The sequence below is a fragment of the Pinus tabuliformis genome, chromosome X (assembly GCF_031772625.1).
Source record: "Pinus tabuliformis cultivar Carrire ecotype Pingquan chromosome X, CPIR1, whole genome shotgun sequence".
In the NCBI taxonomy this organism is placed as follows: domain Eukaryota; kingdom Viridiplantae; phylum Streptophyta; class Pinopsida; order Pinales; family Pinaceae; genus Pinus; species Pinus tabuliformis.
In genome coordinates this window covers 937,541,460-937,566,354 of record NC_142308.1, presented here as the reverse complement: position 1 = coordinate 937,566,354, position 24,895 = coordinate 937,541,460, and the positions used below count along the sequence as shown (strand labels likewise).

The following is a 24,895-nucleotide window of genomic DNA, read 5'->3' as shown; positions in this document are numbered from 1 at the left end:
TCACAGAATCATCTAAAAATAGAAAAGAGATGGTAGTAGTTATTTACATGAATATAAAAAACGTTGGAATCACTAAATGTAGTTACTACCACCTAATGGGGTAATCTCATAATTGAGAAATCTTGTGTGAATGGTTGTCAAAATTGAACAATCTTGTATGGTTGGTTGACAAGAAAGAAAGAAAAAAATTGCAAATTAAGAAAGAAAATGAAGATACACATAAAATCTGGCTATGATGTAAAAATGTCAATATTATCACTTTCATTTATTTTTATAAATGCTAGGCTTAATAGTAAGCTTGATTACAGTAAGTTCAAATGGTAGCAATGCTAGGCTTTTGTAAGCATTATGGTTGTCAGTCACGGAATCATCTAAAAATAGAAAAGAGATGGTAGTAGTTATTTACATGAATATAAAAAACGTTCGAATCACTAAGCATAGTTACCACCATCTAATGGGGTAATCTCATAATTGAGAAATCTTGTGTGAATGGTTGTCAAAATTGAACAATCTTGTCTGGTTGGTTGACAATAAAGAAAGAAAATATTGCAAATTAGGAAAGAAAATGAAGATACAACACAAAATGTGGTTATGATGTAAAAATGTCAATATTATCACTTTAATCTATTTTTAAACACGATAAAATTACATATTTAACTAATTTATTTCATTTATTACTATAAAATGAAAAATTATTCATTTATTACTATAAAATGAGAATGTATTCATTTATTACTATAAAATAAAAATTTAAATTAATAAAGAGATTACTCTATCTATACTGATGTTCGCTAAAAAGAAACCCTAAAGAAAGAACCCTATCTGTCTTATTATGCTATCTCAAGATTTCCATGTCGAACATCAGAGTTTCAAAGTAATGATGTCTTCATGGAAAATGTAAAGAACCCTATCGGCCTTTTATACTATCTCAAGATATCTATGTGGAACATCAAAGTAATCTCATGAATATGTCCTCATAAAGGTAGTAATGATGTCTTCATAATGATGCCTTCATGGAAAATGTAAAGAAGCCTATCGGCCTTATTATACTATCTCAAGATATCTATGTGGAACATCAAAGTAATGTCATGAATATGTCCTCATAAAGGTAGGATGGAAGATGTTTTCATAGCAGTAAACCCTAAAGAAAGAACCATATCCGTCTTATTATGCTATCTCAAGATTTCCATGTCGAACATCAGAGTTTCAAAGTAATGATGTCTTCATAATGATGCCTTCATGGAAAATGTAAAGAACCCTATTGACCTTATTATACTATCTCAATATATCTATGTGGAACATCAAAGTAATGTCATGAATATGTCCTCATAAAGGTAGGATGGAAGATGTTTTCATAGCGGTAGGATGATCAGTACTCGAATATATTCAACATCCTCAAAGATGTAGTAGATGGTAGTAATTATTTACAAGATGAAAAAAAAAGTTTGTGAATCAATAAACGTAGTTATCACCATTTAATGGGGTAATCTCATAATTGAACAATCTTGTATTAATGGTGGGTTGACAAGAAAGAATAAAATTTTACAAATTAAGGAAGGAAAATGGAGATACCACAGAAAATGTAGTATGTGGTTATGATGTAAAAATGTCAATACTATCACTTTAATCTATTTTTAACAGTGGGACAAGTATGAAAATTATCGTTTCAAATGTTGAACTGCATACCTGTTGAAGGCCATTGATTGGGACCGTGAAATCACTTTCCTTTATCGACGCTTCAAAAGCTTCATAACTCCCCTTCCAATCCCCTTGAAAAATGAATATATGAACAAATATGAAGTGCAATACTTCAATGGATTGATTTTTCAGAGTTGAGCAGAGAAAGATGTAATTACAAGTAGAAGTAAATATAAGGAGACACAAATCCACATCAAACCTTCCATTTGAATGGAAAGATTAAGAGATTCTTCTTGATACGGAGTGTAACCTTGATGGTTCTCATTCCGTAGAGGAAAAAAGCAGCTGTCGACTTTGCTCAAAGACTTAGTCCAAAAAATCTTCATCGATGACATGATGATGGATGATATAAAAAAAATCTAGAGTCTACACATGACTATATAAAGATCAATCAACCATTCCATACATAATAATTTTAATAGGTTCTGCCTAAATCAATGAACTGAATGAAAGGCTAGGGAAATGAAAGTTGAAAATTAAAACTGAGAGTTAAAAACTAGGTTCTGCCTAAATCAATGAACTGAATGAAAGGCCGGGGAAATGAAAGTTGAAAATTAAAACAGAGAGTTAAAAATACCTTGCGTACTTGTGCTGCACTCGACGTAAGATTGGGATTGGAAAAATCAACGCAGGCAAGATTCACAGGCTCAGAATAATCTACCTCAGTCATCGTTATTATGTCTTTTATCATTTGTTTCTTCTAAATCTCCGATACCTTCAAAATATGCCTTGTTCACGGATACCAATACATAGCTACTTCTCCTCTGCTATCAATGAATGTTAAAAGAAACCTCTGTTATCAAGGAATGCGAACATAAACCTCATATCATGATTGCTAACTCTATTAGTGTTGCCATTATGATTGATGGCCTGGGAATGGATGAACAACCGCCATTACGTCCCATTGCACTTTCTTAAGTGTTGCCAGAACCTCTCGCAGACTTTAGAGTGTTACATCAGTCAGAGAACTGGAGTTTTTTGAAATGTCCTATAGAGAAGCAACACTTCATCGAGCATTTTATAATATTATTTAAATTTAAAAAAAGCCTCTAAAAATCAAAATTTAAATTTCTTTTGACTAGTAAATTTCGCTGAGCACTTATCTAAAGTGCTAGAAGGCTTCGCAAGGGTTGTGACGTGTTCAAATTTGAACACTGGAACCTAACCCCAACTAGTAAGAGGTCAGGCCTCTGGCTTTGTTCACTGCACCTTAAGGGGAAAATAATTTCTACTTACTGAACAGGCGGGAAAACAAAACCCAAAAGGAGAAAAAAAAAGTGTTGTTAATTCTGTGATTCCAACAAATGGATTGTAACACCCCGCAGCACAATTTTTAGATGAGAGGGTTTGCTCCTTCCATTGTTTTATAGAATTATGAATACATGAAAACTTGCTTGTGTTTCATTTCGTCCATTCTTGATGGCTTCGTAGGGAACGTTAATCTACAGAACATTAGCCCCGGCTATGCCGCATTGTACATAGCTCGCGCGTCCGTCAATACCACCTGAACAAGACAACAGAACACACTCATGAGACTAGTTAGGCACTCCTCCAAGACTACCCATCACCCGTCCACGTAGAGGACGAGGAGGGCAGCGATAATGCCAATTCGTAGTTCTTAGACGAAGCATATTCTTTGATATGCAATCTTGATCGTTGATAAAAAATTAAAATTGAAATACCTGTGGTTGACATCAGCTTGAGGTTGAAATATATACACCTATTGGCAAATTATACTTAAATCAAAATATTTGACAATGTTAAAAGAATCACATATCGTTATCCAATATACTTAAATCAAAATACTTTACAATGTTTAAAGAATCGATATCATTATCCAAGTTTGATATATCCGCCAAATGGAAGGTGGATCATTACATATTCCCCATCTTGAAAGACATTCTTAACGCCACTACAAAAACTTATAAGGCTTTTGTGGTATTGTATCCAAGTACAAACAAAATTTTAGCATGTATGTAATAGTCATTGGCATATCATCGGTAAGATAAAGATAATATATGACATCAGCGTATCATTCTAACAGTGTTATCTCAATGATTTTGAAACACCATATTATCATTATAATAAACTCATACCAATGAGTTCAAAAATAAATTATTTATAGTTAATAGTTCTTTAGTTAAGAAAAATAATGAAAATTTAGATAAATATTAAAAGATAAATATATTTCTAGTAATTAAAGTTTAAAAAAATATTAAAGATATGGGATATTAGTAATATATATGATTAAAAGAGAAGCAACGTTGGGGAATGGCTCTGCGCTCTAGGGTTTGGACATTCTCTGCAGCGTCAGGTTGCTCTAGACAGCAGAAGACCTGCAACCACTAACGGGATTAGGAAATTTCAACACCTGCCAAAGCGTACAGTACTCCATGGAATCCCCTCAGGGGGAGGGCGATGAGCCTCCCCCACAAATCAATAATGGGCAGCAACAGCATAAGGAAAGCAATAAGCCAGCAAACCAGGGCGAGGATAATGTGGATCTGAACTCACAACAGACAAAACAGGACAAAAAGCAACCCAAGGTCAGCTCGGCAACATGCAAACCTGTAGCCTCTGAGCGTCCGAAGGTAGAACTTCCAGGCCATAGAATCAATGCACAGATACAGTATATGAAAGACCATGCTTTGATAGGAAAGTTCATCGGATTGTGGCCGACTGAGAAGGTGCTAAGGGGCTGGATAGCTGCGAAATGGCACCCAAAGGGACATATAACCCTGCAGTTGGGACCAAAAGGGTTCTTCATTGCCATTTTCAACTGCCTGGAGGATCGGAACAGAGTTCTGGATGGAGGGCCTTACTTCTTTAATGTGGCTGGACTGTATCTCAGAGGATGGGTAGAACGCTTCAACCCGGACAAGGAGGATCTCAGCTGGGCTCCTGTCTGGATCCGCCTATACTCGCTTCCAGTGGAATATTGGGAGGAAGACTCCCTTCAAGCGATTGGAAATGTTCTGGGCGAATTTATAAAGGTTGCAGAGGAAACAAAAATCTACAAATACACCTCCTTTGCTCGTATATGTGTCTATATGAACCTCAACCAGGCTCTCCCAGATGCGGTAAGTGTTTTTCATGATGACATTGAATGGGTTCAGCTGATTGACTATGAACATGTGCCATTTAGATGCCGAAGATGTCATGCCCTGGGACATTTATTCAGGGACTATCCTTTAACTCAAAAACCCTCTCCTGCCTCCAGACCGGATTCATTTGAGGCAAATGGCTTTACCAAAGTAGCAAATCGTAGGAAATCCCACAAGAAACAGGCCTCAAATTCCAAAATGCCGCAAACCAGCCCCTCCAAGCCCTCTACAAGCAACAGCTTTGAAGTTTTAGCTCGCCAAACTGATCCAAGCTCGGATTCTCCCACTCCACCAGAGACGGAGTTGATGAAAGATAAACATTCGAAGCAGGCAGATCCCACAGTGCCTCACGCAGATCCTCGATTCAAGGGAGCCTCTTCCTCAGATAAGCAAAAGGTACCAGCATGGAATACTCAAGTTATGGAGGTGGAAGTCCTACAATCTAATGCCAGTTTAGAAGAGGAACCAAATGAGGAGTTAAATTATCCACAGATCATGGAGGAAGAAACAGAAGCAATAGATATTGGGGAACTGGACATTCCAAGCCTAGAGCAGGCATGCACTACAAACAATTTTGACAACATTCCAGATGGACAACTTGAGAATCTAGAGGAAGTCCTATCTCGGGCGCAACGAAAAAAATCTTTAGGTATACAGACTGGTGGCCCCTGGGACGGAAGATTCATAACCAAAGATATCAAAAAGCGAGGAAGGAAAACAGATCTCCAGCGAACAATCAGAATAGGACAAATGTTAGTGGAGTCAGGCAGGTACTCCAAGCTAACCAAGTACTACAACTCTGATCATAATCCTTCCCAATGAAGTTAATCTCTTGGAATATAAGAGGGCTCAATGGCCCAGGGAAAAATTGAATTCTTAAAAACATGATAATGCGAGAAAAACCTCAAATCCTTTTCTTGCAAGAGACCAAATGCAATTCAATTGCATTAGATAGATTTGCAGCAAAAGTATGGCCAGGGAGTCTCAATGTTGCAGTGGATGCTGATGGGGCTTCTAGAGGCCTGGAAATTGTCTGGGACTCCCGAGCTATCAGACTCGACAATATCCATGCAAATAGGAATTTCCTCCAAGCAATCTTTCACATCATAGGGACAAATATACACGGGCTCTTAACCAATGTATATTTTCCACAGGAGGCATCACTTAAAGCTGGAATCCTTAACACTCTCTCTGCAATCAACCATGACAGGTCGCACCCTTTATGGATTTTTGGAGGAGACTTTAACATGATTACTAGGCTGGAAGAAAAAAGGGGAGGAAGATGCAGAGGAAGTCAGGAAGGGAAACCCGTAAAGGACTTCATTCAGAATAACTGGCTCATCGACCTACCCTTCAATAATGGTGTATTTACATGGAACAATAGGAGAGCAGGGAAGCAGCAGATCACTTCTCGTCTGGACAGGTTCTTGCTCTCAGACAATGCTATTCATCTTGGTGGAGACTTTGCAGCTTCCATCCTGCCTCTCTCAGGATCTGATCACTGGCCCATCTCCCTTCAATGGTCGCGTCCTGGCAACCTGATTCGCAGACCGTTCTGCTTTGAGGCTTTCTGGATGTCTCATCCGGATTTCCATGGCTTAATCAGTTCAGAATGGAACAATTTTCCCCTCCACCAGGTTCAAAAATGTTCCAATTCCAGCAAAAGCTCAAGCATCTTAAAAGCAATATCAAACGCTGGAATCACACTTCTTTTGGTAATATCTTCCAGGCTCAGGGAGCCCTCGAGCTAGAAATGAAGCCACTGCAGCAGAGGATTATTACTGATGGCCGTTCAAATGACTTGTCAAAACAAGAAAAAGTTCTTGAAGCGCAACTCACAGAAAGGGCTAAGCAAGAAGAAACGTTATGGAGGCAAAAATCAAGAGTCAGATGGCTTAAATATGGAGAGAAAAACACAAAATTTTTTCATAGTACCACAATCCAACGCAGAATGAATAATAACATAACTCATATTCAAAATGAGTAGGGAGTCAAAGTGGAAACACACGAAGAAATTGAAAGCGAACTCCTAAATTACTTCAAGCAAATGCATCGTGAGCCAAATGCGGATAGATCACAGGCTATAGAAAAAATTACTCGAAAGATTCCTAAACTTATCTCAGGAGAGCATAACCAACTGCTTCTCAAGCCTGTTGACTTACAAGAGGTGGAACTAGCAGTACGACAACTGAAATCAGGTAAGGCTCCAAGCCTGAATGGATTTACCTCAAACTTTTTCCACAATTTCTGGGATTTGATCAAGATGGAAGTCTGGCAAGTGGTTGAGGAGTCGTGATCCTTAAGATGGATGTTTCCGGGGGTGAATGCCACATTCATACGCCTGGATCCCAAGGTGGATATGCCAAGCACACCTGACAAGTATAGACCTATAGCACTGTGCAACATAATCTACAAGATTGTCTCCAAAATCATTGCCTCCAGGCTCAAATTGCTGCTTCCTCTCATCATCTCGCCTGAGCAATCTGGATACGTCGAAGGTAGGCAGATCACTGATGGTATCATCCTAACTCATGAAGTAATTCATTCCCTGAAGATCTCCAAGAAGCCAGGTATGCTCCTCAAACTAGATCTTTCAAAGGCTTTTGATAGCCTAAGCTGGATGTATATTGAAAAAGTTCTAATTGCTTTTGGATTTGCTGCTCCTTGGGTTAGATGGGTTATGAGTCTCATCTCCTCCTCTTTCTTTTCTATTTTGGTCAATGGTATACCCTCATCTCCTTTTCATCCTTCCCGGGGAATTAGGCAGGGAGACCCTCTCTCCCCTTTCTTGTTTGTCATTATGGCAGAAGGATTAGGCCGAAGTATTAAGTCAGCTCAGCAATCCCATTGTCTCAGAGGCCTATCCTTTCATAACTCTCCAGCCTTCACTCACCAGCAATTTGTTGACGACAACATGCTTTTTGGGCATCCCTCGGTCCAGGAAGCTCGCCAGCTCAAATCCCTTCTGTCGGACTTCTCGGAAGCCTCAGGAGCATCTATCAATAAATCCAAATCTCAAATCTTCTTTTTCCATACTCCTGCTATAACTCAGGCAGCTATAGCCCGTATTCTAGGATTCTCCATTGCTAACCTCCCATCCAAATATTTAGGTGCTCCTCTGACTGCCTCGGCCCTAAAGCACTCCTCATGGAAAATCCTCTTAGAAAATCTGGAGGCTCGGCTCTCCTCATGGACTCACAGATCTCTAAATATGGCGAGTCGGCTAGTCCTCATAAAAGTAGTTCTTCAGGCTATGCCGCTATACCTCTTCTCCATCCTTGCAGCACCCAAATGGGTTCTCAAAGAAATCAAGCTTCTCCAAAGATCTTTTCTTTGGGGCGGTAATGGTCATAAGCACAAGTGGGCTCTTGTCAAATGCGATACTGCTTGTCTACCAAAGAAAGGGGGCGATATTGGTTTAGGGGATCCTTCTCATAGCAATGAGGTCATGGGAGCTCGAATTTGGTGGAAGTGGCTAACTGTGCCTCTCATCCTGTGGGCTTCTCTGTGGATAGCTAAGTATGCAAGGAATTGCTCAGCGGAGGAACTAATAAGAATATCAGAGGTCAGCATGGGCTCCCTTATATGGAACTCGGCCAAGCAGCACAGGAATCTCATTCAACAACACAACTTTTGGGAAGTGAAGAATGGTAACACTGCAAGGTTTTGGGAAGATTCATGGCAGTAGATGCCCAAACTAAATGACCAAATCCCTCATATTCAACCCCTGGAGCAGGATATGCAATCTCATGATAGGGTTAAAAACTTCTAGAGAAATTCATCGACCCAAGAGTACCGGGAATGGCTCAAGGCGGATCAGATCTTAAGACAGGGTTCGACACAAGTCCAACAAATTCTAGACACAGAATTAATGAAAAGAAGAATTCAGTATTCTGATGAAAAGGATATTCTTCGGTGGGGATATGAGGAAAGAGGCACCTTTTCCACGAGAGAGGCCTACAACATCATTATCAAGGCACATATGGTGAAATATCCTCTCTGGGGCAAAATCTGGGACCCTTCCATATGGCCAAAAATTTCCACCTTTCTCTGGCTCCTATGTCATAACAAGATTCTCACGTGGGACAATCTTAGAAAGAGGAACTTTCATGGACCCTCAATATGCCCTAACTGCAGACAAGAGGAGGAAACCATAAAGCATCTAATGCATTCCTGTCAGATTGCGCGCAAGCTCTGGGAAAAGGTCAGTTTCCGCTGCCAAAAGGAAGGAAGAAATCATGGAGACATCATTGCCACTGTGCGCAACTGGGACCATACCCCTTATCAAAGCAAGATTTTAAATTTCCTTTGGAAGCTCATTTCGGGCTTTCTCATGTGGGCCATATGGAAGGAGAGAAATAGTAGAATATTCAAGGATCACTCTATGTCGCTGGAAGATATCTGGAAAATAATTTGCCAAAATATTGAGGAAACCATATCTCTCAAAACCTGGTACCAGGAGGATCTCCCAACTACCCCCCAAGAACAATCCATATGGGCTAATTGGAACCTCCAATGGAAGCAAGAACAGCTTATCAAAGGAACAAAGCCTCCAAGGAGCCATTCACCTGAGAAATGGTTACCTCCCCCTATGCATATGTACCAGCTAAATTTTGATGGCGCCTCGAAAGGCAACCCAGGAAATTCAGGCTTTGGAGGGATTTTCAGAGATCATAAGGGGGCTCCTCTTTTAACCTTTTTAGGTTCAAAGGGATGGGATACCAATAACTCGGCAGAATTGGAAGGTCTCTGGCAGGGTCTAATTCTTGTGCAAGGTAAAGGTTTCTTTCCGCTCATAATAGAGGGCGATTCCCAGATCATCATAAATATGGTCTCAAAAATCTTGCAGGGATCCCCCTCTTGCAAAGTGAGTAATAGCTGGAGAATGGAAAAAAGGCTTGAACTTATTGAATGCTGGCTTTCCTCTCACAGGGCGGTCACTCTGAAGCACATACGCAGAGAAGGGAATAAAGTCGCGGACTTACTTGCTAATATGGGGGTTGATTGTAGGTTGGATCTTCATGCTGGATCAATTTCAAGCCTAGCCTCTGAATCTCAACTCTCGGATTACAACAACCTAGTGAAGAAGGAAATGCATCAGGAAGAAGGAGAACACCCGGATGCGGGTGAAATTAATGAAATCTAATGCTCTTAATGATTGACGGACAGATATGGTACTGCCAGCTGCAGATCAACGTGGCATCCGAGGACTTCATCCGGCGCAAGATGGATAACATTAAGAGAGGCAGATATGGTAGGATTTCTGTATTAATGGCTCGATCCGTCCAAGGTGAAGCTATGGCTGTTATAATCATGGCACTCTGGATTATTCTTCCCACAATTAGTGTCCAGCCTTCATGCTCCAGGCTCTGGCTTACTGCGGGTCTTGTTGGAAAGCCGGTCTCTGCTAACAGAGGCAAGCTTCCTGCCTGCACCTCGCCCTCTTATCTGTGGTCTTGGTATGCTAAGGGTCTTGATGGTAGGTTAGTCTCTACAATTAGTGGTAAGCTTTCAATTTCCCCTGAGGTTTGAATTGTGCTGCCCTCATCATACTCTCAAGCCTCTCTTGTGCGATCGAAGTGGTTCCCTGTGCTGTTTTATTGCCCTCCCAACATTGCCCCTGGTCTTATTGTGCCTCCCCCTCAGCACCTCAACATGGTACGCCAGCGTATGAGGAATTGATCTGGGGGACGCCGAGGTAGCCAAAGGTGTTCGAAGGTTAGCTGTTCCATGGATCCTACCCTGCATCCTGTTAATATCCCCTCCTCTCAGGCGGATTCGCCTCCTCTTAGCCCTGCTCGTAGGCCGATTCTGAACAACGCGTTTCAGACCACTCACTTCAAGTTCTAGAGAAATCTCAATAGGCTAATGATCACCGCTCATATCACTATTATCCTCTCTGAGGAAGAAAACCAGCTTCATCCTATGGTGTGCGTGGCGTCTGAGCCTTCTCATAGCAGTGAGCAGTTTACGGCAGAGGGAAGCCCGAAGAATTGAAAGGGAAAGATGCTCGACAGGGGCGATGCTCCCAGCGTTACTCTGCCTCCTGAAGCCATTGTCTCGGTGGACGGGGAAGGTAATTCCATTGCCACTCATCACCCCACGGTGAACCCAGAGGGCGAGAAGGCAGGAAACGAAGATATGTGGATTGGCATTGCGTGTCCGGTGGTGGAGGTGCCTCCGAGTGAGGACGTGGCTATATAAGGCCACTTGGGCCTACCCAAACTTTTTTGGTTTTGCTGATGTCTCATATGGTCAAATTCAGGAAGTTTTTATTTCAATTCTGCTTCAGCATATATAGCCAGATGGTTTTGTTATTCCTCTCAGGCAGTGGCAGTATAAATATCTTCTAGGTAGCTAGGGAAAGTTTATGTCTTTCTTTCGGGTCTCTCCTTATGTTATGCTGGTCTATCTTTGGTTTCTACATCTGTTCTCTAGCTTTCTATAACTAGTTCTCCTAGGTTCTCCCTATACTGGGGCAGTTTTGTTGCATTTAGTGTTCTCGGGCGATGTTATCCGAAGCCTCAACTCCTTGCAATATTATTTTACTTTTTAGTTAATAGAATTAGTCTTTTCTGAGAATATATATATATATATATATATATATATATATATATATATATATATATATATATATATATATATAGATATATATATATATATATATATATATATATATATACGATTAAAAACATTAAAACTTATTTACATTATTTTTCTACTAATTTATTGATTGAGTTAAACATTGGTTTATTTTTCTTCATTAAATTTATCTATTTATTTACATACATATACACCTATATTCAATTATTTTTGTTATTAATAGTTTTAAAATGTTACATTTCAATTTCGAACTAATCATTAAAGGAATTACAAATCATCCCTATACCTTGAATTACAAAGCCTCTACCAATGGAAAAGGAAATCTTTCAAGTGGCTAGAGGGATCAAATCTTTGTAAAACATGAAGAAACGTTTACACCTCCAGAAGTTTGACCCCTCTAGGCATTTGATTTACAGATATTGGTTTAATATGGATCTATGTTGGTTGCACACATGATGTAGCTACTACAACTCCCCTCTAAAAATTTTCCTACGCTTTGATTTTGGAGCCTACCTTTGATCATAAGAACTATCATTTTAGCCATCATTAAGTGTTCTTCTTGCTCATTACGTGTCACAATGACTTATTATTTCATGTTATGCTTACGATGTCTTAACTTTGTTTTCATTGCGATAATTAGGCCTTGTCGACAGTAGTTGTATAAATTTTGAAGAAAAGAAAACACATTTTAAACACAAGCCAAGTCTTGCTTTAATCAAGCATTGGTTGCATGCCTTGCCTTGAGGAACTATGAAACCCTCTCTCACAAAAAACTACACAACTCCCTGTGAGACTAAACTAAATAATCCTTAGAGGAATGCATCTACCATGTAATCAGACTTTATAATCAACTTGTGAGGGAAAACTATGCAATCCACTGTGAAATAGAACTGTGCAGTCCCTTGTCACAAGGAATTGTGCAATCGCTTCAGCTAGCGAACTATGTTGTCCTCGAGATTAGTCAACTGCACACTCCTAGAAAATAGGAGGTGTGCATTCTAATCTAGTAGTGTGGCATAAGTTCCTATTTTGATCTTTCGACAAGTTTCAGTTAACTAGAGGGCCTTCCTTGATTTTATGCATGTGAAATCGAAACCATAACCCTAATCTCTTGAGTTCTAATCTGATCAGGTTCTCAAAAATTTACTCAAAATTCAAAGTTTTCATATCAGTGTGGAACCTGAAAGACCGCATAGTGCTCATCATCCTAAATCCGGCACAACTCATTTTGCGTGAAACAGACTCCGTATGCTCTAAGAAACACGTTTTGTTCATTTTTCTAAACATACGAATTTAAAAAAAAATATGCAGGCAGCCAAGTCAGTAGTCCCTACCACTAACGTTTCACTAACTGGGTATACCTACATGGTAGGGTCACTATGCATATGACTATTTCCTCTGGTGAACTAGATGGTGCCAAGTGGCACGATTTCATTGGTGGAGTTTTGGATGAATTTCATTGGTTGGTTGGTTTCCAACCATAGGCTGCCACATGGCCCAGCCAGGGGCCACCACATGGTAGCCCGAAGGCCACCAAAAATTTGGTTAAGGTCCCGGCAGCAACACTGAGGGTCAAACCCGAGACCTCCAAACTACAAGCGCCAAGTATAACCAACACGCCATGCGTTAGTTCTTAACAACTATCATTGTTGGATTGTATTTAAACTCTATGTTGTGCACCATCTAGAAGAGGGGCCAGCCACGAGGTCTAGCCCCTGGGCGCGTGCATTTAACATGACCATGGGCGGGGCAAAGTGGGGGTCCGACCGGTGGGGGTTGGCCATTGTCCTTAGCCCCGGGCACGTGGCCCCCCCATGTGGCCTAATTTTCGATATTAAGGCCTCATTAGGCATTCAATCCGTTCAATAGATTTGCCCGAAATTAGGTGAAATCAGCACTCGATTAGTGGAATTGGAGGTGAATTTGTAGGATGGTGCTAGATTTTGGGGAAATTGAGGTATGATTAGTAGAAAGACTTGGGGAAGCCATAACTTCTTCAGTTTTTAACCAAATTAGGAGCAGAAAGAGGCTAGATAGGAATTTTTGGGCATTCTGGAGCCATTGGAACAGGTTTGAGAGCTGCTTGAGCATTGTAAACTAATGTATTGACACTTTTTAGCATAATAGAGAGGGTCAAGACATTGGAAGCTATACCAAGGAGACATAGCCCAAGAGGGGTGAACTCCTTCATCATGTGTTGTTGTGATATTATTTTGGTGATGTTCTTGTCTGTTATATGCTATTCTTCAATCATTTTTTTATGTTAATTTCTACATGAAATTTACATAAAAACATTCAAAAACTCATGTTAAAACTTGCAATTAACTTCATGAACCCTTAAGCACTTTTACATATTTTGAATAGGAATTTAGCACATAAAAACTAATTTTACCATTCAGATCAAGTTTGGTATCATAGCTCTTGGTTTTATTTGTGCAACGAGGATTTAACTGTTTGCAAGTGAATGTGATGATTACAAGGTTGAAGCTCAAGAGAGGAGAAGGAAAACCGGTTGAAGGTCCTGAAGTTGGTTCAAGGAGAAGTAGTGCAAGATTGCCACAATATCCACCACCAGTTCTACCTCAAATTGCAGTTGAAGCTTCAATAAGCATGTCACATGAAGGAGAACCTGCAAATATGTCAAAGGATGAGAAGGTTTTTAGGAAGGCTTTCTTTGACATGACAGAGATGGTGAAATTCCTCTATGAAGAGAGGAATACAAGACTGGAGGATGAAAGCTCCAAGCCTCCAAAAGGATAAGGCTATTTAGGAGGAGGAGGTAATGGAAATGGAGGTAAACCTCCACCATATCCACCATCATCTTCATCTTCAACTTCATAAGCATATCCTGTTATGAAACCAGCTCAAGAAAAGATAGAAAGGATAGATCAACGCCTTAGAATTCAGCCTCTTCGAGGGGGCAACCTCCTTTACCTTACATAAATGAATAATTCTTGGATGATTCAAATGACAAAACCTCCTTTCTATATATAGGAGTCTAAGGAGTCACAATATAATCCAGCCGACCTAACAATAATAATATAAAGCCACAAAAATAAGAATAGAGGGATTCTATGGGGCACAGTAATAACAATATGGGGGTAATAGGGGCACAACAATATTAATAAGGGGTATAACTACAATAGTAATGGGGTAATCACTAGTATTATAGGGACCCAACATGCCCCTTGCCTTCAAAAAAGTGTTGTCCTCAATGCTTGAGTAGTTCTGGATACTTCTGCATAAAATTGTCATCATCCCATGTGGAATCTTCAGCGGATAAGTTCTTCCACTTGATAAGATACTTTGAAATTGATCGATTTCGTAGCTGTCGAGTTCTTGTTTATATGACTACTGCCGGTTCCAATATAATTTTTCCTTCCTCGTCAAGTTCTAACAATATTGTTTGAACTGGGAGCTTGTCGCCTATAACCTTCTTTAAACATGAAACATGGAAAACTGGGTGCAATCGAGAAGCTGCAAGAAGCTCCAATTTGTATGCCATAGTACCAATCTTTTGCAACACCTTGTACAGACCATAATACTTTGGTGATAATTTATTATCCTTCTTAGCTTGCTTGAGGGACATTTTCTTATATGGTTGTAGCCGTAGGAATACCCAATCACCTACATCAAAACTTCTTTCACTGCGATGTTGATCTGCCTGTTGTTTCATTCTATTTTGTGCCAACACAAGGTTATCCTTTAAGAGTTGGAGGACTTGTTGTTGATGTTCGATGTGATGTTCCACTACTTGAACCTTAGAATTTTCTCTTAAATATGATGTGATGGATGGTGGTTGATACCCATAAAGTTCCATAAATGGGGTCATTTTTGTTGCTGTATGGAAGGAAGTGTTATACCACCATTCAGCCAGAGGCAACCATTTGACCCATTGTGTCTGTTTATCAGATACAAAGCAACGAAGATATCCTTCCAAACATTTGTTTACTATCTTAGTTTGTCCATCATATTGAGGATGATAAGATGAGCCAAGAAAATAATTCTGTCCAAAAATTTCCAGTGAAAATGGGATCTCTGTCACTTACAATAATCTTTGGGTTTCCATGTAGCTTTTGAATTATTCCATAAATGCAGTAGAAACTGTACTAGCTTTAAATGGATGTGATAATGCACAAAAGTGTGCATACTTGGTAAGTCTGTCAACTACCACCATGATGACACTCTTTCCCTCAGACTTGGGTAAACCTGTGATAAAATCCATTGAAACCTCCTCCCAACGTTGGCTTGGAATGGATAAAGGTTGTAATAGACACGGTGTCTTAATTGTTTCAACTTTATTTTGTTGGCAAACCAAACATTCTGCCACAAACTTTTGAATATCTGATTTAAGGCCATCCCAAAAAAATTCCTTCTTAACCCTGTGGTAAGTTTTTAAAAATCCTGAGTGCCCTCCTAAGGGAGAAGTGTGCAATTCCATAAGAATCTTTTGTTTTAGCTGGGAATTCTTACAGAGGTATAAGCGATCTTTGTACCATAACGAATCATTTTGCCAGCTAAATGTATCAGATGTACTGGAATCTTGTTGTAGCTTTCGAATAAGTGCCCACACTTCTTCGTCATTCTTCCATTCCTCCCTTGCTTCGTTTATCCAATCTGGTTGGATAATAGAAATGGCGCACAACAATGCTTCCACATCCTCATCCTTTCTTGAGAGTGCATCTGCCACCACATTTTGCTTCCCTTTTTTGTAGATGATTTCAAAGTCATAACCCAACATCTTTGTGACCCACTTTTGTTGCTCTTCAGAGGATAATCTTTGTTCTAAAAAGTATTTAAGGCTATCATGATCCATTTTTACCTTGAAGTGTCTTCCCATTAGGTAGGGTTGCCATTTCTTAAGTGCATGGAGTATTGCCAACATTTCCTTCTCATAAATAGCTTTGCTTAAAAACTTTCCCTTGATTGGACGACTTTCAAAAGCAATGGGTCTTTCATCTTGCATTAGAACAACACCAATTCCATTTCCTGAAGCATCACATTCCACAATAAAGGTTTTTGTGAAGTTCGGTGTAGCTAAGACCGGTGCTTGGCACATTGCCTCTTTAAGATGTTCAAAGGCCTTTGTTGCTTCCGAAGTCCATGAAAATGCATCTTTCTTCAATAATGTTGTTAGAGGTGCTGCTATTCTCCCATAATTCTTAACAAACTTGCGATAATACCCTGTCAACCCAAGAAATCCTCGCAGATGCTTTATGGATGTGGGGATTTTCCATTCCTTAATGGCTTTAATTTTGCTAGGGTCTACCTTAACTCCTTCATGAGATACAATATGACCCAAATATTCCACCTCCTGGACTCCAAAGAAACATTTGGATCTTTTTGCATATAATTGTTTCTCCTCCAATAGTTGTAGCACCCTGTCAACATGTTCAACATGATCCTTCCAAGACTTGCTGTAGATTAGTATATCATCAAAAAATACTAACACAAATTTTCTAAGGAATGGTTTGAAAATTGAATTCATCAAACCTTGAAATGTTGAAGGTGCATTGGTAAGGCCAAAAGGCATGACCAAAAATTCATAATGACCCTCATGAGTTCTAAATGTTGTTTCGGAATGTCTTCAATCTTCATTCTGATTTGATGATATCCTGAACGAAGATCCAACTTGGTGAAGTAAATTGATCCATGCAATTCATCCAGTAATTCATCAATGACAGGAATGGGGAACTTATCTTTAATAGTGAGCTTGTTGAGCTCCCTATAATCCGGACACATGCGCCATGATCCATCCTTCTTGTGCACCAATACTACTGGAGCAGAGAAAGAACTTTGACTTGGTTGAATTATACCAGCCTCTAGCATTTCTGCAACCATACGTTCAATTTCACTCTTTTGGACATAGGGATATCTGTACGGCCTGATGTTTGGAGGAACACTTCCTGGAATCAGATGAATAGCATGATCATGATCACGCATAGGTGGGAGACCTTTGGGAGTCTCAAATACCTTGGAATGATTGTCCAGGACTTTTTGGAGATCTGGAGAAATAGATGATCCTGATGTGGAAACATCTAGCGAACATAATTGTGCAATTACACCTCTTTGCTCCTTTTTTAGAAGCTTTGTCATACCATTAGAGCTGATTATCTTTCCTGGTTTCCCTGCAATACCCCTTAATTCAACTTCCTTTCCTTCCGCAGAAAATTTGATGAAAAGTTCTTGAAAATTAAAAGCTATTGTACCCAAGGATTGTAGCCATTGGACTCCTAGTACAACATCAGCACCTCCCATTGGAATGGAAAGCATTGGGCTAGTCAATACATATTCTCCCATGGATAGCTTGATATTATGGCACTTTCCAGAGCAATTTATTGTTCCTCCATTTGCAATCATCACTTGACACTCTGGTGCTGGATATAGGAAGCAATTCAATTCTTTTGCTACCCTACAATGAATAAAATTGTGGGTGCTTCCTGAATCAATCAACACTATTACCTTTTTCTTCTTGATTTGTCCTTCTATCTTGATGGTTTGAGGAGTGGTAATTCCTGCCAATGCATTACAAGATATGGTCGGATTTATTTGTTCTTCATCTAGGCTTTGTTCCTGGAGTATATCCTCTTCTTTTGACCTTTCTTGCTCCTTTTCTTCTTCCTCTTCACAATCTATGTAGAATAATTTCTTCTCAGCACACTTATGACCTTTAGTGTATTTGCTATCACAACTGTAACAAAGCCCTTTTGCTCTTTTTTCTTCCAATTGTTGTGGTGTCAACCTTATAGGTTGTGGAAGACTAGGGGCAACAACACTTCCGTCTTTATAGTTGTGAGTGGTATGCTTCCTGGTTGCCATAATTTTGCTTTCCATTTTTCTTGCTAACCTGAATGCCTTCTCTAATGAATCAGGTTCCCAAAGGCGAACATCATGTTGGATATTATCCTTTAAAGACCCTATGAACACATCAATCCTATGCTCCTATGGAATATCTTTTACCCTTATGTTCAATTTTTGGAACTCCTCAATGTGCTCCATTATTGAACCCTTTTGTTTGAGACTTATCAATTGGCTAAAAAAAGTGTTGCTTTTTGTATCCTCATAATGTGCTATCAATTCTTCCGTAAAAATTGCCCAAGTGATAAATTGTTTATGAGAGCAAAGCCATTGATACCATACAAACTGATTTGGTTCCAAATATAAAGTTTCCATACGTACCTTTTGTGTGTTTTGCACATTATTGAGATCGAAAAATTGCTCCATCTGTAATATCCATGTTGTGGGATCCTTGCCATCAAACTTCCTCATATCAATTTTTGGAATATGGTGGGTCTTTGATCCAACATTAGAGTCTATGATATCATGATTAACATTTCTTTTGTTCGCATCATGAGTTTCCTTTACTACCTTTTCACCATTAGTAAGTATTTCTTGTAGAAAATTTGTCAAATCTGTCTTCATATCTGTCATGCCTGTCTTCAAGTTTGTGTTCAAATCTATCTTTAATTATTCCATGTCTGCCTTCAAATCTATCTTCCAATCATCCATCTTAGCTTCCACGCCCTTTATCTTAGATTCCATGCCATTTATCTTAGCTTCTGTTAGCTTTTGTGAGCATGACATTTGTTGCACTTATTCTTGTAATTTTGATATATCATGTAGCATTTCTTCCTCTTCTTCATGAGTCATGCTAGAGCCTTCAGGTTCCTTACTAGATGTTTGCATTTTCTTTCCTCGGGGAATTAGTTACCGATAATAATGCTCTATTATGCAATTTGAATTCCTTCAAAACAAATTTTCAAACCAAGCTTAAGCAAAAATTTAAGAAAATCTACACACCTTTTTTCACTTTGTAGGAGCTCGATATTTCCTCTGATGTATCTCTGTACTTTCCAATCATCTAGTTCTGAATTTGTGACCTGCAGTAGCCCTTTGTGTCCTCTTTCCAATGCCACAAGTCTGACCCAAATTGGTTTCTCCAAGGAAGAGTTATGCGAAATCTCCCACAGTGACTTGATTATAGACTAGTTCAGTAGAGCGAACTTGTACGGCATGCCACAAGTCACTGTTTCGACCTTTGGATCTGAAAAATCACAAAAGAAACTACAATCCGTCCTCTTTTTGTACCTTCTTACGAAATTTCAATCCGATCCCCAGAGAGAAAGTTATGACGATTTTCCCCAGGTCACCTGTTTGGAATGTAATTCAGGAGTCCGCAAAAAGACCAACTTCCTCAGATCATATATCCGCAAATATAGCGCAAAAAGCTCTGAAATTCGGACCCAAGGTTCAGCGCGATTTCTTCTCAAATGGAGTTTTTTTGCAACTTCTAAAATATCACAGAAAAAATGTTATAGCGAAAATTCCACGATGACCTGTTTGGAGCAGCAAAACCCTAGAATCCAAAGCTCTGATACCAAATGTTATGAAACCAGCTCAAGAAAAGATAGAAAGGATAGATCAATGCCTTAGAAGTCAGCCTCTTCGAGGGGGAATCCTCCTTTACCTTACATAAATGAATAATTCTTGGATGCTTCAAATGAGAAAACCTCCTTTCTATATATAGGAGTCTAAGGAGTCACAATATAATCTAGCCGACCTAACAATAATAATATAAAGCCACAAAAATAACAATAGAGGGATTCTATGGGGCACAGTAATAACAATATGGGGGTAATAGGGGCACAACAATATTAATAAGGGGTATAACTACAATAGTAATGGGGTAATCACTAGTATTATAGGGACCCAACATATTCATCCTCTTCCACTAATACAACCCTTACTCATACTCATCAACATACCTCAAAAGGAATTGGTAAAACACCCGTGTTAAAACTTGATGTTAAATTTGAACTGCCCACGTATAATGGTGAAGTGAATGAAGAGAAGCTTGACAATTGGGTTTGTAAGTTGGAGGTATGTTACAGAATTCAAAACCTTGAAGATGATTAAACAAATATTTAGTTAGCTTCCTTGAGACTAGAGGGTGCAACACTAGTATGGTGGGAAGCCAAGACACAAGAAGAGATAAAAAAACATGGTAATATCTCAATCTCTTGGTTTGATTTCATTGCCGCAATTAAAAGTAGTTTTACCCTCTAACATATATGCAAAAGCCATCATCAATTGGCAGAGCTTTAGACAACTTAAAGGTCAAATGTGCAAGATTACACCCAATAATTTAGAAAAAGGTCTCTAATGTTAGGTGTAGATTTGCAATCAAAAGACACGTTGCTGAAGTATATAGGGGGTTTACACAGTTACCTTAGGCATACTATCCTTATGTTTTATGATCTGATTAAGAAAATTAGTTTTGTTGTGCTAAAATTCCTTTTCAGAATATATTAAAGGTGCTTGAGGATTTATGAAATTATTTGCAAGTTTAAACATGGGGTTTTGAGTGTTTTTATGTGCAAATTAACATAAACAAATGATTGAACAACAACATATAATAGATATAAACATCGTCATAAATAATATCATAGCAACACATGATGAAGGAGTTCACCCCTCTTTAGCTACGTCTCCTTGGTACAACTTCCAATGGCTTGGCCCTTTCTATTATGCTCAAAAGTGTGAATACATCAATTTACAATGCTCAGAAAGCTCTGAAACCTATTCCAATGGCTCTAGAATGCCCAAAGATTCCTGTGTAGCCTCTTTCTTCTCCTCATTCGGTCAAAACTCATCAAGTTATGATTTGCCCAAGTGTGGTTGTTATTGGCTCTACAAACACCCCAAAATCCAGCACCTAAGCCACAATTTCGCCCCATAACATGCTAACAAAGCGTCGTTTTGCCCAAATTATGGTGCAAATTGTGGGCACCTTAAATTGGCCTCTAAGGCCTTAAGTCTAAAAATGGGGGCCACGTGCCCGAGTCTAAGGCCAACAGCCCACCCCCATCAACCGAGACCTCGCTACCCTTTGGTTGTGGTCATATGTTGGTGCACGACTGAGGGTCGGCCCTCATGGGTTGGCCCATCCCGTGAATGATGCATACATTTAATTTAAATAAACATAGATTTCTATTGTAGTTAAGAACTACATGTATGGAATGTTGGTGGAGGCTTTGGACTTGGTTTATGAGGTCGTGGGTTCGACCCCCACTGCTGCTGCCCAAACTTCGACCCAAATTTTTGGTGGTCCCTAGGCTCCAACGTGGCAGCCTTGAGTTGGCCCATGTCCAACCATGGTGGGCCACCACTCCAACCAATAAAAACCACCCAAAGTGATCAAATGAGAATGTGCCACCTGGCACAACCCCATTCACCGAAGGAGTTTGATGACTAGTCAATGCTACCACATACATCTACCCAGTCAGTACCACGTCAGCAGTACAGACTACTGACTCGGCTGTCACATTTTGCCAAAATTCGCTTGTTTGGAAAAACAAACAGAACATGTTTCAGTGAGCATACGGAGTCTGTTTCGCACGAAACGAGTTGGGTCAGATTCAAGATGATGAGCACTATGCGGATGTCTAAGTTCCACATTGATCCAAGAGATTTGAATTTTGAGCTATTTTTTGAGCACCTGATTCTTCCTCTCCACTGGAAGCCTTTTGGACCCCAAAAAATCACTTTCAGTTGTCTAGTAGGTGAGGGTACAATTCCCTCACCTTCCCAATCTTGATCAATTCATCACTCACTTGGAACTTGTGACCTACATGATAATTGTTGTGCCTTGCTTTGTACTTGCCTTTTCTCTTTTCAAGCCGATCTTGCATTGTTTGATGTACCATTCAGAGTCGTTCAATGAAATCTTTGGCTTTGCCCATGTTACTATCAATAGCAACATCCTTTTTACCAAAATGATACAACACATTATGATGAAAATTGTAAATAAATTACTCTACTTTATTCCTTTGACTCAAGCTTGAATTTACATCTTGAAAGTATGCATTTTTTAATTATAACTTTCATGCAAAACAAAATGATGCTTGAGGAAATTATTTATATAAACAATAGGTATAGGAAGTACATTAACAAACTTGTCTCCTATACCTTTCTTATTCCTTTTGACCAAGTGGACTAGTAGAAGAAAACCCATCCAATGAAAGTGCCTTTGTCTACAACTTAAACACTATACCAATGAAAATTTTTGAATTAAATGAAATGGTATTATCATGTTGCATAAGGACTGCACTGATGGCATAGTCACATACATCAACCTGAAACTCAAATGACTTTTTCAAGTTTAGAAGAGAAAGTATAAAAGCTGAACTAATCTTTTGTTTCTAAGCATCAAATGCCTCTTATTGTTACCCTCCCCATTGGAAGACCTCTTGCACAACTGCCAAAGAATGCAAATGGACTACAATAGAAGAAAATTTAACAGAAAATTTCCTGCAACATTGGGCTTCTCCCAAAAAGTCTCTTATCCAAATGAATATCTTGAGTGTTGACCAATCCATAATGGCATCAACCTTGGAGAGGTCTAACTTCATCTTACCTTTTCCAATATCATGGCCCAAGTACAACAAAGAAGTATTATCCAACTAATACTTTGACATATTCAATAACAAATGTTCTTGACATACGACATAAAGTATTTTTTTCTCACACATGACATGTTCATAATGATATTTTTTGAAAATGAAAATGTCATTCAAGTAGACTATCATGTCTAGAAATGGCTTCAATACATCTTTCTTCATATGCATGAGATTAGTAGGAGCATGGCAAAGACCAAAAAGCATAACAAGTCATTCAAACAAACCTTTCTTGGTTTTGAATGTCATCTTCCATATGTCTCCTTCAACAACTCTACTCTGATGATAGCCACTTCCTGAATCCCATTTAATGAAATACTTTCCATTCCTCTTGGACACCAAAACAATAGGTGCACCACATGGGGAAGGCAAATGGTCGGATAATTATTTTGTTCAAAAACCCTTGGATTTTCTTTGCTATTTCTGCACTTTCCTTTTTTGACATCTAATGCACGTCAATGTTAGGAAGAATACACTTTTGACGTAATGGTATTTCATGTTGGATTCTCCTCTTGGGAGGAAATCCCTTTGCTTTCTGAAACATCTGATCATCATGGTTAACTACATCAACCAAATTAGTTTTCAATTTTGAATTACAACCATCAAACGCTTCATAATCAACATCAACATTGGGTTTGATCATAAGAACAACTAAATTCTTTCTTTAATCCACTAGCCTTTTCATTTTCCCTGCATTAAGTAATGAAAGATTTAGTTTCTTGCGATGACCTCTCACAATATACTCCACACCATATTTGAACAAGTGACACCTTTTTTCATGACAATAGAAGATTGATTTTCTATCATAGAGGTAAGGAATACCCAAAACAATTCCTGAAATATCAAGCGGTACAACATCTAATCCAACTTCATCAATGAAGTTTACTGTGATTTCAAACCAAAGAATACATTTTCTTGTAACTTGTAAGTTTGTGCCCTTGCATACCCAACCCAATGGATAAGGATTGGGATGTAAAATGGTTTCAAGATTAAGTTTCTTGAAAAATTCATCAGATGTCAAGTTGGCTTGAGACCCACTATAAAATAGTGTGTCCATTTTTGTATGTTTCGATATTACCCTCACATGAAATAATTGAATCCTTGTTTCTTCATTTGGAGTGCTAGTGTGACAATTTGATATACTAGTGCTAGCAATGAATTCTTTTCCTTTTATACCCATGGCTGTAATTTTAGTTTCATCACCTCAATTGGATCCAAAATCCTCTTGAATAATGGCAGTTGTCTTTTCTTTTCCTTTATTGTTGAATTTCTTAGGCCTCATCTCAAGATGAAGCTTCCAACAATTAGCTTCATCGTGACCCTATTTGGAACAATGTTTACATATTGTTTTCTCTCCTTCCTTTTTAATGGATGCATTTTTCTTTCCTTTGCAACCCTTTTCTTTTTCCTTACCCTTAAATGTGTTTTTACTACCCTCTTCTTGAGTGTTTTTACCTCTTGCTTCAAGATGAGTGGCTTGCACACACACCTCATCTAAATTATTGGGATTAAACATAAGGATAGTATGCCTAAGGTAACTATGTAAACCCTTTATGTGGTTCAACAATGTGTCTTGTGATTGCAAATCCGTACCTAACATTAGAGACTTTTTTCTGAATTCTTGGGTGTAATCTTGCACATTTTGACCTTTAGGTTGTCTAAAGTTCTATGAATTCATGATGGATTTCTACGTATAATCTAGAGGGTAGAATTGTCTTTTAATTGTAGCAATGAAATTATACCAAGAAATTAAGATCTTACCGTGTTTTTTTTATTATCTCTTATTTTTTCTTTGATTCTCACCATAATAATGTTGCACCTTCCATCCTCAAGGAAGCTAATTGAATCTTTATGTCATCCTCTTGAAGGTTTTGAATTCTGCAATAGACCTCCAACTGAAAAACCCAATTGTCAAGCTTCTCTGCATTCACTTCACAATTATACATGGGCAATTCAAATTTAACATCATGTTTTAATAAGGGTGATTTACCAGTTCCTTTTGAGGTATTTTGATGAGTATGTGTAAGGGTTATG

The 24,895-nt window shown here is 38.8% G+C and overlaps 1 protein-coding gene across 1 annotated transcript; it reads left to right on the top strand.

The window, feature by feature from the left end:
* The first annotated feature begins 4,091 nt into the window (after positions 1 to 4,091).
* Positions 4,092 to 7,098, top strand: LOC149142776 (uncharacterized). Its single transcript, XM_089451579.1, has 4 exons — positions 4,092 to 5,572; positions 6,187 to 6,439; positions 6,532 to 6,687; positions 6,790 to 7,098. The coding sequence occupies exons 1-4, from the start codon at positions 4,092 to 4,094 to the stop codon at positions 7,096 to 7,098; spliced, it is 2,199 nt and encodes a 732-aa protein (XP_089307705.1).
* The last annotated feature ends 17,797 nt before the right edge of the window (positions 7,099 to 24,895 follow it).